At 43.3% G+C, this 15931-nt stretch overlaps 1 protein-coding gene across 2 annotated transcripts in view; it reads left to right on the plus strand.

Annotated features, from left to right (window-relative positions):
- Positions 1–15931, plus strand: part of HDAC9 (histone deacetylase 9) — a 508513-nt gene that overhangs the window by 410942 nt on the left and 81640 nt on the right. For both annotated transcript variants that reach the window (XM_066585479.1, XM_066585478.1), the window contains 2 exons: positions 5518–5674; positions 14499–14625. In XM_066585479.1, the coding sequence (XP_066441576.1) occupies positions 5518–5674; positions 14499–14625 (284 nt within the window). The remainder of the gene's footprint in view (positions 1–5517; positions 5675–14498; positions 14626–15931) is intronic.

Here is a 15931-nt window from a genome sequence, read left to right on the forward strand (position 1 = left end):
AGTTGGACTACTATTGACGTCTATGGCAGCACATGATTATTATATGCTACAACGGTATCCCCACTGGAGGTTGATTATGCTGGGAGTTGTAGGTTTTTGGCAAGTTGTGGAAGTTGTGCAGCTGTCAAGGCCCAATGGGAATTCTAGTTTGAAACACCTGGACAACCCAAGGTTGGACACCACCGTATTATAATTCCATGAATCATTTCTCATTGTATGGTATAAGCCGTGTGGAATCTGGTGTCATCGATGTGGCGGTCACATGATACATTCTCCGTACAAAGTTTAGCATTTACAAGAGTTACCGCTCAGTATATGATTAATGCCTCTCTACTTCTTAAAAGTTAATGTTGTTTTTGATTTTGCTCAAATTGTCCCAGGGCCACCCTCCCTAAGCAAGCAATGGGGCAGCAGATTTTCTTTAATTCAGCAAATCTGTTTCCTGCATAGTTGAGTAGATTTTTCTTATTAACAGGGCTTCCATTGTCATTCTTCTTGTCTGTTATCCAAAGAGGAAAAGAGTGACTAGGAATGTTTCTCTTAAGAACATTTACAACTGACTGTGAATGGTTCCCCAGGGCATTGCTTCCATTAAGTTCTTTACAAAGCAATGTGATTTCCAAGAAAGCTCAGGTTTTGCAATATGAGCTGCTGGGGATGTATGTGACACAGTGTACCACCCATGGCCCTGGCACTGGACAGGTTAATGTCTGCATTGCTGTGAACTTGGTAGGATCTAAGCTCTCTTTCAGAATGAAATGATCACATTGTTTTCCCATACAGCCATTACACGGAAAGACTGTTTGTTTAATTGCCCAATTTTCTTCTATTTGATTCTTTAAACTGCATTTTTTAATGACTGTAATTCAGTCTTTTCGAAAGTAACAACTAGACATTGCCTGGAGAATCAATAAATTATCTACCATGTTTGTGTAAATAAAATGGGAAGAATCTCGGATGAGTTCAGAAAAAAGATTAAGTATCACAAAATATGATGCGCAGTCCAATGACTGGATGGGATCAAGTAACATAGTAACATAGTTCGTTAGGCCGAATGAAGACAATGTCCATCTAGTCCAGCCTGTCTATCCTCCTATGTTGATCCAGAGGAAGGCAAAAAACCCCAAGAGCAGAAGCCAATTAGCCCTTTTGGGGAAAAAATTCCTTTCCGACTCCCTAATGGCAATCAGACTGTTCCCTGGATCAACCCCTAATAGTTCCTACCTGCCTGTAAACCCGGATTAACAATTAACCTAAGATTTATAACCTATAATATCCTTCTTCTCTAGAAAGACATCAAGTCCCCTTTTAAACTCCTCTATGGATTTTGCCATCACCACTTCCTCAGGCAGAGAGTTCCACAGTCTAACTGCTCTTACAGTAAAGAACCCCTTTCTGTGTTGGTGATGAAACTTGCTTTCCTCAAGTAGTTGGGCAGTGCCCTCCTTAGTTAAGGTGACACCCTGCTCGGAATTTTCATTGGTGTCTGCCAACCCGACAAAGATATACAGATGTAGCAGCACCATCCATGAAGGATGGCGCTCTACATCTGCAGCACAGACTGCCCCCGCCTGCATACTACGCTACACAGAGGCGTAAGTTGAAGCTTCTGGGCCCTGATGTAGAATCTGTAACAGGGTCCCCAACTATAATGCTTTATTCATATTACTGGGCTCCCTATTTGGAGAAGATTGTCCTTATGGGCCCCCCTGGGCCTGGGTGCAACTGCATCCTCTACATCCCCTATAGTTACGCCCTGATGCTACGCTAAATGCGTAACGCAGCTATTGCCATTCACTTTGAGCTGTGGCCATGCTACTCAATTAGCATAGTCGCAATTCAGCACAACTCATTAACTTAGTAGCACACTAAAACAGCATGTGTTAGGGCCTATTCACACAGACGCAGTTACACACGCAATACACAGAGAATGAAACCCGTTGATTTCAATGGGGTTGTTCACGCGAAAACATATGCAACATGCCCTATTTTCCTGAGCTCTTGCGCACAAAAAAAGCACATATTGAACTAGTTAACTTAATTACCCATTTCAATGAATGTCAGCAAGCATGGTTTTGTGTTTCTTTGCACGCGCAAATGCGCACGATTTGTGGATGCTAAAAGTACAGTAAAATATTCAATGCCCATTCTGCAAAAAACGTGGCACAAATGCCACTCGTGGAAATCCGGCCTTAGAGCTTCTATATTGGTATATTACACTGATAGGAATCTGCCTGTACTCAGTGTGTGCAAAAAGCAGCAAGTTTGCAGCGTACCCACACCAGAACAGCTCAGACAATAAAACCTGTACCAAAACCTAGCTCAGTATATTAATACAGTACCAGAACCAAATTCACAACATAAATACAGCACAGAAACCAAGCTAATAATATATGCACAGCACAAATGAACACCAGTGCATAGATATAAGGCCAGAACCAAGCTCATAACATAAATACAGGCTCAAAATCAATCACATAACAGAAATATAGTAGCAGAACTAAAGTGACTATGTTTCGGGGGCAGTGATGGTCTGACAGTGGCGCCTCAGAACATCAAGCAGAAGGAGACTCAGCCAGGAGCAGGATGATCTATGTACCTCTACAAGGCACTGGCGCACAGAGAAAGAATATTATCTAGCCAGGCAGACCTAATGTTCCAGCCATTCTGAGGCCTGCACCAGGCTTGCAGGCCAGACCAGGTTTTGGGTGTGCCCTTGCTTCTCCTGGAGCTGAGGGGCATGATAGTTGCAGGAGTAACGTCAGTCAGCACCTGGTGCTGAGTAGCTTTGCTCCTACTTAAACAGTGCCAGCATGATCTCCTGTGCTGGTCAATCCTTCAGTTACCTGTGGACAGTGATGGAGGAACACACCTTGGCTGAAGCTCCTAGCTAAGTTCTTTTATGCTTTGTTTGGTTTTCGGTTTTGGCTTTCTGTTGTGCCAGGGCTCCCCTATAGGGACTTGTCAGTGACCCAGGCACGCGTGCGGGCTCGCACTTGTCAGAGCGGTCGGTCCGCCGAGTAAGCAGGGCCCCCTCCCGGGTTAGGGAATGATTGGGAGAGCATTCCCCTTTAGTTTTTGTTTCCTTTTGCACAGTTGTGCCTTTTTGTTTGTGTTTTAGAGGTTGCATTTCCGGAGGACGCAACAACTAAGAGGGGCAATCACCCCCAGCCTACATCAACTTAGTGCCTCCCCTCCACAAGCTGGGGGCCAATGCCCTGTGCGACCATAGAAGTTGTATGTAGCTAAATGTAGCCAAGGCCAGCCATGTAGTTGGGCTTCGTAAATGCAGCTATTGTTGAAATGCCTGGTCTAAATACTTCCATTTCTTTTTAGTTCCTAATTAACACGTTCAGTGCCAAGTGTTTTTTGACTGAGCTCCCGTTGAGGCCCAAATGACGAAAGGATGTCTGCCACTTGGGCTACTATTAAAATATTTCTTAGTAAAGGAAACTGTCACCCATTTTTGGGTGACGGGGCCCCTGCAGAAATATATCCGTCACCCACTTTCAGATGATGTGGCACTCAAAGTGTTAAAGAGTTTGGACAACTCCTTTTGTGTAACAAGAATCAAAATAAAAAAATATCCAGTATAGCGCTTCACGGGATGAAGGATGGATGAAATATATCTTTTTCTACACCATAAGGTGAAGTTTTATTGCAACGCGTTTCAACCCTATAAAGGGTCTCTTTATCAAGCTTGATAAAGACCCTTTATAGGGTTGAAACGCGTTGCAATAAAACTTCACCTTATGGTGTAGAAAAAGATATATTTCATCCATCCTTCATCCCGTGAAGCGCTATACTGGATATTTTTTTATTTTGATTCTCGTTTATACTGGGCTCCCTAGCAATAGGGACCCCAGACATCCAAGCAGCTCTCCGGACAGGATCAGGGAAGGAGGATCGTCCAAATTATTTACCTACAGGCTATCCCGGAATTGGAGGTACTAGTGAGCTAACCCATCCCAGGGTCGCTCACTCAGTACCGGGTAAGTCATTTTTTCTTCATTTACTGATCACATCATCATTTAGCACTGGAGGAGCGCTATTACTGATCCCGACACCATTGTTTATTCCTTTTGTGTAACAAGCAAGGCCCCAATAATGTCTGGTTGCTAGATGTGGGAGGGGGGTTTTAACAATGGCGAAAGTTGACAATTGATCCTCGTTTCCCTTGCCCATGTCTTTATCACGGCTCGACCTGTTATGTATCTATACCAGAATCAGATGAAAGTACACCAAGGTTTTTTCTGTTAGATTCATAGGGATTCTGGAAAAAAAATCATGCCCAACTCCATTTGATCTTGTATTAAGGAAGCATTTTGCCTTGAAACATTGCTTCTAGACAAATCTGTCAGATAAATGGCGCCCAATAGAGTCTGTGCTGATTCATAACATAGAGCCACGGGGGACCACATGGGCTGTGGTAGCCTTCATGAGGCCTGACTGCGTTCAGTATAGACAGAAGGCAGGCTGACAATAATATCCTTTATTGACTATATTTATTTCCTTATGATCAGAAGTTATGAAAATCGTACGTAGTATAATAATTTGCACATTATAGTGCTTCCCTGAATGTATATCGCTTCTGTACTGTGCTTCCAACTAGTAGTATAACTTCCATTATTAAAGACATCATCAACATGAGATCAGTAGGGTCCAATGTCCCCAGCACCTCCGCCAATTAGCTATTGCAGTGGCCCATTATGGCAGTGCATGCCCAGTCTCATTGAAGTGAATGGGAAATAGCGGTAATACCATTCCAGGCCACAACATAGTGTATGGAGCTGTGCTAGTTCTGGGGAATCGGACCCTTCTGATCTGATAATGATGACCTTTCCCGTGGATAGGTCATCAATGTTATAGTCCTAAAAGTCCCTTGCTTATTTTAATTTGGTCTTGTAATTGCTTGTATTTCATAATTATTCTGTAGTTTGTAGTGCACATGAGCAAGTTGGAAATTCGCTTATTTGTAAATAAACAAACAATCAGAGCTGCAGTGTAAAGAAAGGAAAAGGGACAGAGCACCAGCCTGAACCTCTAACTGGATGGGATGTGGATTTCAAAAAAATCTGCTACATTTCCGCGCATTTCTGCAACATAAGTAGACCTGCTGCAGATTCATAATCTGCAGTATTTTTCAAATTTCCAGCATTTCCGCAGTAGAAAAAATCCGCCATGTATGAAGGTGATCTGAAAAATCTCATTCACTTGGTTTGTATTGTAAACACCATGGAGTGTCCACAGTGGTTCCACAAGCAAAAATCCCCCAATGCATGTGTGAAGGCAGCCTGAGTAGAGCTCTACTGCAAAGTAAAGATAGCCCATCAATCTTGCAGAGGGCTCTGGTTTACGGTGAACCCATTTGTAGCCCCTGAGAACAGTATTTGGGGGATACACCTTGAAGGAGTGCTCCGCTTCATACCCCAATGTACATAATCTTGTTGCTTTGTATATAAAATCTATGGATGAATCTACTATAAATACCTTTTTTTCTCATTTTTCTACTACAAGCTGCAGCAGGAATTACTGGCAATGAAACAGCAACAGGAGATCCTAGAGAGAGAGAAGGAGCATAAGTTGGAGCAGCAGCGACAGGAACAGGAAGCGGAGCGACATCGGCGGGAGCAGCAACTTATGCACCCTCGTAACAAGGAAAGAGGCAAAGAAAGTAAGGAGAGCAACAGCCGTGCGCTCAGCTTCATAAATAATACTCTTTGGTTTCTACCATTTATACATGTAATCTAACTAGTTTGAAGCTGTTGAGATCTAGTCGCTGTTCACACTAGCATGAAAAAGATCCCAAGGGATCATTGCTCCCGCTAGCTTTCCGCCTGAGATTCTAGTATTTTGCACTACAAGAATAGTGCTTCAGTACTGCAGTGTATTGTATTTTGACAGGCATTGGCAGGACTTAATAAGCAATTCCATGGCAGTATTGGAACCTTCACAAAGCCTCAGACTGCCATGACCAACAGACAGCCACCCACAATCCCTTGGCAGGCGAGATGTTCAGGTAATACAGGGAACTGCCTTCCTCTATGAGGATATTTAAATGCCACTGTTAGAATTGACAGGGACGTCTAAATGGTTACCGGACACAATCTTAGTTATCTCCAATTTCAGCCACTGCGGTAAAGTGTCATATGCCAAGGACAGTCAACACTCGACTCGTATGAAGGGAGCTCGGTTTTTGAGCCTACTCCATATGAAGTCTGCCCACATTTGACATACATGTATGTTGGATGTCGACAATAAGTTAGGACATTAACTCTGAGTTTTGATGTTTCCGCGGGCAACATGGCCAGTTTTTCCGTTAAATGCCAGTCACATCTACACTAAAGATTCCTTTAGAAGCCTCCATCGCAGGTTCAATCAATAATACCGCCACTGATCCTGGGTTTTCACGCCCGGTGCATCCTGTAGTTTTTGAGAGTAGTAGGCACGTATGCGCACCACTGCGCCATTGCCTATGTAGATGCGCCCCGAGTTTAAGCTCTTGGCAATCTCCATTATTCTTGTTCAATTCAGTGAGACCACCGGAGATTGCTGAGCACTTGAACTTGGCCTTTTAACTGATCCAGTTGAAGTTGATTAAGCAGTGGCATGCATGCACTGCCACTGCTGTCAAAAACTTTAGGACAGACTGGGGGTGATATCTCAGGATAGTTGGGGGTCCCAGGAGTTGGACCACCACCAATTAGCAAGGTATCCCCTATCCTGTGGATAAGGGATTTCTTGCTGAGATGGAAATACCCCTTTAAAGGGAATGTAAAAAAGGTTATTGAGTGCAACTGTTCAAAGCTTAGAATATATCTGTATCTTGAGCCTCATGAATGAGGAAAAGTCTTGGAGGTGCTGATAGTCACCATCCAGATGACCTCTTTAATTTTTCTACAGCTTATATGAAAATTGAAGAGGTGATCTGATTAGTTACTACTGGAGATGAGCGAGCATACTCGATAAGGCAAACTACTCGAGCGAGTAATGCCTTATGCGAGTACCTGCCCGCTCGTCTCTAAAGATTCGGGGGCCGGCGGGGGGCGGGGAGCGGTGGGGGAGAGCAGGGAGGAACGGAGGGGAGATCTCTCCCTCTCCCCCCCCCCCCCCGGCTCCCCCCTGCTCACTGCCGCAACTCACCTGTCACCCTCGCCGGCACCTGAATCTTTAGAGATGAGCGGGCAGGTAGTCGAATAAGGCACTACTCGCTCGAGTAGTTTGCCTTATCGAGTATGCTCGCTCATCTCTAGTTACTACTGGGAACACATGGTTGAACAAAAAATGGTGGCAGAAAAATATTTAGAAAGCAAACATTTAGAAAATACACTATGATGTCACTAAAATCAGTGACATCACTAAACATTCATAATACGGTATGTTTTGCAGTTCTGATCGTATCCTGTAGATGTCACTTCTGTCATGCTCTTGGTTTCATTCAGGAGGAGAAGGGGCTAGTGCAGGGGGCCACAAACAATGACTCCTATGCACTTCTAGAGTATGCAATTCCTTCACATCTCCGTGAATGGTAACGACTCTGGACAGCTGCAACAATGTACAGTATATATACTCTATTAATGTAGGCAAGTAAAAAGCCCTACCTGAGTGGGTAGTAGTCACTTATGATGTCGTTGTGATATAGTACATTTTCATTACCACGGCAAAAAAAAAAGTAGAACTTCTTTACGCACTTTATACCCTCAGAATGATTCCTTCATTTGCTTTTCATTTCTTTTCTTCCCTCGATTCCACCTTGCATGTCTAATCAGTGTCTATTACAGATTGTCACAAAGAGCTATAGACTGTTCACAGGCAGAAACAAATTGCATATGGCAACTTGACCTTCATGCATTTGATCAAATTTCCCATAAATCCACATTCCTCTTTATTTCAACATGATAGCTTGTAAGAAGTATTTTATGATTACACTTATCTCCTAGAATTAACTGACAAATGCCCAGATTTTATTTTGAGGCAGATTAGATTTGTTCGAAGAGTGGCCATTAGTGATGAGTGAGCATACTCGCTAAGGGCAATTGCTCGAGCGAGCATTGCCATTAGCGAGTACCTGCCCACTCGAGAGACAAGGTTCGGGTGCCGGTGGCGGGCAGGGAGAGCAGGGGGAGAGCGGGGCGGAACGGAGGGGAGATCTCTCTCTCTCTACCTCTCTCCCCCCACTCCCCCCTGCTGACTGCCGCTACTCACTGCTCCCCCGCGCCAGCACCTGAACCTTGTCTCTCGAGCGGGCAGGTACTCGCTAAGGGCAATGCTCGCTCGAGCAATTGCCCTTAGCGAGTATGCTCGCTCATCTCTAGTGGCCATACATATTAGTTGTAGATTGACTGAACCCACCGGTTTTAGCAGGACCAGCTAATCATCTAATGCATATGGGGGCCTCCCAATTCTCCCCCAGTGCTAGATGTTAAAAGAGATAAGAATCGGGCAGTTTGACTTCAATTGTCCAATTTCTGTTCGGTAAGCAACTTTCTCCTCCCTACATTCAGGACAAATGCACACTTGGCCAACTGTCAGACAAGATAGCTGTGAGGTGAATGAGTGTTAGGCTAAAAATGTATGGACTGCCTAAGAAGGTTGTCTACCATGAACCACCAATTCTCATATACCTTATGGGTTTGTTTAGGTAATAATGGAGGTCTGGATTTCTGACACCACTTTAGTAGCTGTTATGGTTGCTGGTCATGGCTGATGGCATCTCTTAGCTCCTCCCTCCATCGGTCATGGCAGGTCTTATAGTCCCTGTGTTATCTGTAGTAGATGCTACATCCTCTCAGCTCACATCCCAGCTGTTACTGCTGCCTGAAGAGTGCGCACATGTGGCTGATCTGCCTCTTAAAGTGCTAGCGTACACCCTGCTTTGCAGTCCATGGTCAATTCAGATAGGTTCCGTTCTACTTAAGGCATCCTTTTGCACTGGAGGGTAGCTAAGCAATTAGTGTCTCACTGTAAAGGAAAGTTGATCTGGTGTTCCTCTCTGATTTCCTGGTTTTGATCTGTACTTGTTTTACTCTTCTCCTGTTTTCTCCTCTCCTGACTTCGGCTTGCTCACTAACTTTGATTCTTGTTAGCTACCTGTGCAGAGTCTCGGACAGTTTTCCAACAAGACAAGTTATTTCCCTGTCCTAACCTTGGCTTATTCCTAGACTGTGTCTCTGACTATTCTCTCTGGTACCTCATTACACTAGATATCCATTAGACCTGACCTCGACTCTGTTCATCGACTATGTCCAGGCCTACACCCTCAGGTACCATGTTACAAATCTACTGACCAATTTGCGTCAGCTGTCTCTTAACCGAGACTATTTCTGGTGTAGTGGTCTGGAGTTTCCTGCAGTGAAGACCAGATCCCGATTGCTAGGTTTATAGGGTGAAATCTGGGAATCCTCAATGGCAGCCTTCAGATTAGGCCCTAAGTCAGATTTGTTTAGAGGCACAATGGATCCACGTCTGCTGCTGTGATACTAGTTATAGGGCCAAGAGAGCTACAATGTGCCAATTGATTCCACGTTACCCCCTGAAAGCTAATATTTGATCATTAAAATAATCAGTGAGACCCCCTCATAATTATATTTAAAGATGTCCTCCTTCAAATTAAAGAAAAGTATTAACCCTTTCCAATCCGCTATCTGACGTCTTCCTACATTCTGATTGAAGCTTGCACAGCTCCAATGTCAGAAGATGTCCGACAGGGTATTCTTACCGTCTATTGCCAGCCACTCCGCTGTCGGAGCCTCTCTGGCGCACACACACTGCTTTTAGCCAGCAGATGGCACCATTGTATAACAGCAAAAAGCCTTTTAGGAAACCCTGAATCCAAAATTGGATTGGAAAGGGTTAAGTTGAAAAATTACTGTGCAATGCGTAATGCCTATGTTACTAGGACCGATCTATAGCAGTGCTGGCCAAGATAATAATAGTTGGGGCATCAACTTTATCAACCTGATTGCACCTTTCGTGACAGGTTATGGGCACAGGACATCTCACTTTTGAAATATTTAGTCCATCCTAAAGCATTTTGGGTGTTGCTATGGAAATTAATGAACAAAAAGTGACAGAATTAAGATTTTTTTTAACTCGTTTTATTGAAAATCAAATTATATTACTCAGTGTAACTTGGTTCAAGTCTACAAATCGGCTACAATTACTTAAGGCAATGTACACTGTATAACATAGTCTATTTGAGAAGATATTTCACAGAATTAAGATTTTACTAACTTTTTTTTGCATTTGATTGACATACAAGAATCAACTCTCTGTAGAATAAACCTGAGGGTAGAGCACTTTGTCCCATGGAGCTCAGCAAATCCAGAATATTGAAATATTACAATGTGCACACCAGAGACGTAACTTGAAGCTTCTGGGCCCCAATGCAAAACCTGTAACAGGGCCCCCAACTATAATACTTTATTCATAGTACTGGACTCCCTATATGGGGAAGAGAGGCCTTATGGGCCCCCTAAGGCTCCTGGGCCCGGGTGCAACCGCATCCCCTGCATCCTCTATAGTTACGCCAGTGCTGCACACTATTCTTCCATTGGTTACCTGTTATTTACATCTACATATCATTTGTTATCATTGGCTCAGATAAGAAGATGGAGATAATTTTAGACTATTGGACACTTCCTTAGGTCCTTGTCCTACTGTTTCCTCACATCCCTTGTATTTTTAGATGTTCTCACAGTAGGATGTACTGGATTCTTTAGACACAACAAACATTTTTAGTCATCTTTCTGCAACCTTGAACATTTTTAGAGGTTAACAAATATCTGCAGGATGTTTCAGTAGAGAGAATCCAAGAAGATCTGAAGCTATTTTTGAGCTATCAGCCTTGTATGTCCTTGCTCACTAGAGGGAGACAAATACATGCAGTTTTCTTTGAAGATGAACCGTTCTTATCTCATATCTGGCATAGCGGAGCACATACTTCGTGTGGTTGCATACTAAATAGGTGTGTTAGAATAAACTTATCTAGTGTTACACATTTTTATCATGTATATAGTAGAAATTGTTTCATTTGTCATCAATTTTTTATTTCATTTTCTTGATTCATTTTATAAGTCATCATGACTAAACTGATCAAATGCTGCCGGATAGTTCTGCCTTATCTCATGATCGGCTGGGTAAGGAAGGGGCATTGACTGAAAATGCCCGAGTTATGAGAAAGGAAAGGATTGCTACCCCACTGTGTTGGTGACTTCATAAGTATAGCAGAAGTACCAAGCAGATGGCGTTGTTTTTGGGATATCTAGCTGTTTATGGACAGCTTTAGTACTTTAGGAGATGATATACGGTGCTCTTAGATTCCTTTATAGCCCTGAGCTGGTTGGAAGGATATTTTATGTTTATAGTTGGCAGAGGCATAACTTAAAGCTCCTGGGCCCCTATGCAAAATCTGTAACATGACCTATCTGGAACCATTCATAATACTGGTATCTTCTTAGGTAACAGAGACACCTTTGGACTTCCTTGGGCACTAGGGCATGGTGCAACTGTTACCTCTGCACCCCCTATAGCTATTTATTACCCATATCCAAGCTGGGTACTCATTTTACCGACCTTGGAAGGATGTAAGGCTGAGTCAACCTTGAGCTGGCTACCTGCACTATTCGGGGATTGAACTCACAACTTTCAGGTCGTGAGCAAGAGCTTAGAACTGCATTTCTGCTGCTTCAGCACAATGTAGAACAATCTGCTGTTCATTAACTAAGTGACAGGTCCTCTGATAAGCCTGGCATACTGAAAACCATTGCAACTGCTGTCCTACTGACTTCATCACCGCTATTTTCCTTGTAGCCCCCTTTTTCAGGCTATATCTCCCACTACATATGGAGTTTGTCACTATTGTGCTGTCAAGTTTAAGAGGTTGTCCAGTTACCGAACAACATCCCTTCAATAGTGCTCACAGTAGTAAAGTAACAAACTCATCAATGCTTACCCTTCTTTGTCACTGCAGTCCTGCTGTGGTCCCGGTGTTTGCTGTGACAGCTGACATCACTGAAAATCAGGTGACCACTGCAGCCAATGAGAGGCTGCAGCGTCATTGTTCGATTGTCCTGGCAACATGGTGCTGAGGATGAGTGCCAATTCCAGGAGAGCAAGTGATGGATGGTATCAGCTGTCACTACAAACACTGGGACCACGACGGGGCAGCAGAGCTGGATCTCAGCAGCAGAAGAGGGGTAAGTACTAATTAATTTGTTATTTTACTTCAGTGAACGCTATTGAAGGGATGTTGTCCGGTAACTGGGCAAATCCTTTAATCAAATGGGGCATCAACCATTGACCCTGTACTGCCCATTTGACAGTACACTAGCATCGGGCTCCATGTGTAATGAAAGACATAGCGGGCAAACAAGAGGGGGACTGCAAGAAAAATGGCAATGTAGTCAATGGGGCAGGGTTTGTAAAGGTATGCAGCTGTCCCACTTGTCAGAGGACCTGATAGGGGCTCTTTAATATTAAGTTAGGTTTGATTTGAGTTCCTGACTCATGAATGTCTGCCAACTCTTCTTACAATTTCTGGTTACATGATAGTGCTCTCAACTTGTTAGGGTGGCGGTCATCTTCCACCCTTGCTTTCTGGCATCCTAACTGATCATGAATGTATCAATAATTTGATTTAAACAATGGTTTTGCACTCATTTAAAAAATATGAGTGTGTGTCACTAGTCTGCTTTCCTCAAATGTTCTTGGCTGGTCATCAAGAAGACACATATGCAGACTTGCTAATGTAGTAATATGGGAGCTCTTTTGCGACTACTGACTGAGGGAAACCACTAGGTAGACAGGAGCCACCACATATAAAAAGTGGTTTACTGAAAATAGATCATTTTAATGTGAAAGTTTCATGCCTAACAAAAGTAGTTTTTCTTTTAGACAATTTTGATAAATGAGACTCCGTAAATCAAGGCACTTATTACGGACAAGTCATGATACTGGGCACTGACGTCTTTAATTACAACACTCTCACATAATGTCCACAGTGAGAATCACCAACAAAGGATTGGATTGCATCAAGAAACCAAGATCACCAATCATAAATTATCCTACTTTGGCCATGTCATGTGCAGCAACTCACTTGAGAAGGCGCTCATGCTGGGAATAGTCAGTGAAAGTAGGAGGAGAGACCACCCAAGAACTCATTGGCTTGATACCGTCAAATCGGAACTCAAGGAAGCAGTAATCAATAGATCTGTAGAGAGGAGAATGATCCATACAATGACCAAGAATTGTTCTTGATTGAACGGATAATCGAATTGAATTGTACTCTTATTGGCTTCTGTGGTCATATGACTGGACCTTGATCATTCTTGCTGCAAGTGTAATGGACTCTTATCGTTCTTCCAGCAAATATCTTTACTTTGCAAGAATCTGGATTGAACTATGATCAATTTTTCATTTTTTTTTTGCCTTTACTAACACATTCAACAACATCAATCTACAAAGTGGAAGGTTCTGTTCAAAAATACAAGAAAATGGACTTTGATTAGAGATGAGTGAGCGTGCTCATTTAGAGCAATTACTCGAACGAGCATCGCTTTTTTTGAGTAACTGCCTAATCGGCCAAAAATTTCGGGCAGCGCCAGGGGTGAGTGGGTGAGTGGTGGGGGGTGGGGGGGGGGGGAGAGAGCTACCCCCTGATCCACCCCGCCGCCCCCCGGTGCCCCCAAAATCTTTTCGTCCGAGTAGGCAGTTACTCGAAAAAAGCGATGCTCGTTCGAGTAATTGCTCTAAACGAGCACGCTCGCTCACCTCTAACTTTGATCATTCTTCCCTTGAGCCCTTTGTATGTTCATGTAGTGTATGTGATGCTCTTCATTCTTGTATTTGGTGGTGGGGGCTACCTGCTTGATGACACTGCAGTCCAAATATACCGTATATTAATTCAAAGGAGCCAGTAATGATTTCAGGAGGTCAAGAATGACGACCAGTGCCCATTATTTTGTTGGAAACCACGCTGATTTTTGTTTTCTTTGTTGAGTTCCTTGCTCTCATCCCACCGTGTAGGTGCAGCAGGTTTTTCATTTAGCAGTCAATAAGTTCAAACTGAGGTTTAATTGACCTTAGGGGAGAGCATTTAATCCATTTTCCAACAGCATACTCGATGCATTTTATGTCTTCGGAGCCACAATATTAATTTGAAATGCTGGCAGTAAGTAATTTCACAACTACCCTATGGGTAAACAAATAGTGTGGGAAGCTAAATTAAATTGTCACTTTTATAGGAGTTTCCTTCTTGCGGAGTGGATGCTGTGTGAAGCAGTTACCTAGAAACAAGCAAAATGAAGTCACACTTCCTAAATCACATTTAACCCCTTCTCCACACAGGGAATACGCAGCGTCATTAATGTGTATTTAGAGTTGTAGATTTCTGTCCTGTGAGTTTCGCCTAATGGTTCTGGTTTTGTCTAGAACAGTTTCTTGCTCCGATCAGTTTAACACTGTTTTGTGATTTTTTTTTTTTTAACCCTTCATTGTAGGAGCCGTGGCCAGCACCGAGGTAAAGCTGAAACTCCAGGAGTTCCTCCTGAGTAAATCTGCAACAAAAGATACTTTTACAAACGGAACCAATCATTCCATGGGCCGCCACCCCAAGCTTTGGTACACGTATGTCATCTTATCTCAAAGTCTTATTTTTGCAGACAACTTGGCTTATTATGTTATAGGCAATCTTAGGGTTTTCTTAAAGTTTTATAGGAAAAAAAATGCCTCGGATAACTTTTTTGAAGAAATATAACTTAGAAGAAACACACCCGGACATTAACATCTCTACCAGGGGTGTAGAAAAAGAGATGCAAAGAATACAACCTTTGTCTTGCTGCTGTGCCATAATGCATGTTCCTTACCTCTTTCCAATCCATTGTCTGACGTCTGAAGACATGCTGATTGAAGGCTGTACAGCTCCGATGTCAGAAGACGTCCGGCAGGGTCTTCTTATTGTATAATACTGGCCGCTCTGTTGTCGGGGGCCCCTCCAGCATGTCCCATACCACAGTACTTGCTCTAGCCAGCAGATGGCGCCATTGTATAATGGCAGAAAGAAAAAGCCCCCTAGGAAACCCTGAATCCAAAATTGAATTGCAAAGGGTTAAAAGGGTTTTCTAGGACTTAGATATTGATGACCCGTAGTTCGTCAATATCAGATTGGTATAGGCTCGACTGCCATCACCCCTGCTGCTCAATTTTTTGAAGAGGTCACAGCATTCAGGTGAACGCTATGGCCCATTCATTACATAGCAGGCACAGTACTATATATGTTGTAGTAGCAATGCCTGGTATTACAGCTAAATCACTTGAATGGGACTGAGCTGCACAAGGGCCCTCAGATGTCACAGGCCAAGGATGTTGCTGCAGCATTATGGCCTCTTCCAACAGCTAATCAGTGGTGGCACCAAGAGTCATCCCTCCACATACTGATCTGATATTGATGACCTGTTGGAAGGATAGGTCATCAATATTTGAGTCCCAGAAAACCCTTTAACACATAAGATGAAGGAGAGTCTAGCATGTCTCCGCAACCTCCTTTCTAGGAGAGAAGATGATGTGATTTTTCGAAAAAAGATTTTCCACTCCGTTGAGCTAATTTCCCCAAGGAACTGCCTATATGGCACTTAGACTCTTGGTCTTTGCTGTCCACTTTTAAGCTCTGTCAGTTTATGTACTGTTAGAAAATAATGATGCTCTTTACATGTATCTAGGCTATTTTTCACAGAGGGGCAGAGATTTAGTTAAGACTTACATCTATATACCCTAGGCACAGGGTAAAAATAATAAACCAGCTGATGCTCACCTCTCCCGGCCTTCTGCTGTGTCCAGTCCTGCAGGTCTGGGTCTTCCCCATGGTGTAATGTTGACAGGCTGCAGCAGCCTGTGTGCGGGATGTCATAGACTGCTGAAGCCAATGCTATGGCTC

The sequence above is a fragment of the Eleutherodactylus coqui genome, chromosome 12 (genome assembly GCF_035609145.1).
Source record: "Eleutherodactylus coqui strain aEleCoq1 chromosome 12, aEleCoq1.hap1, whole genome shotgun sequence".
Taxonomy (NCBI): Eukaryota; Metazoa; Chordata; class Amphibia; order Anura; family Eleutherodactylidae; genus Eleutherodactylus; species Eleutherodactylus coqui.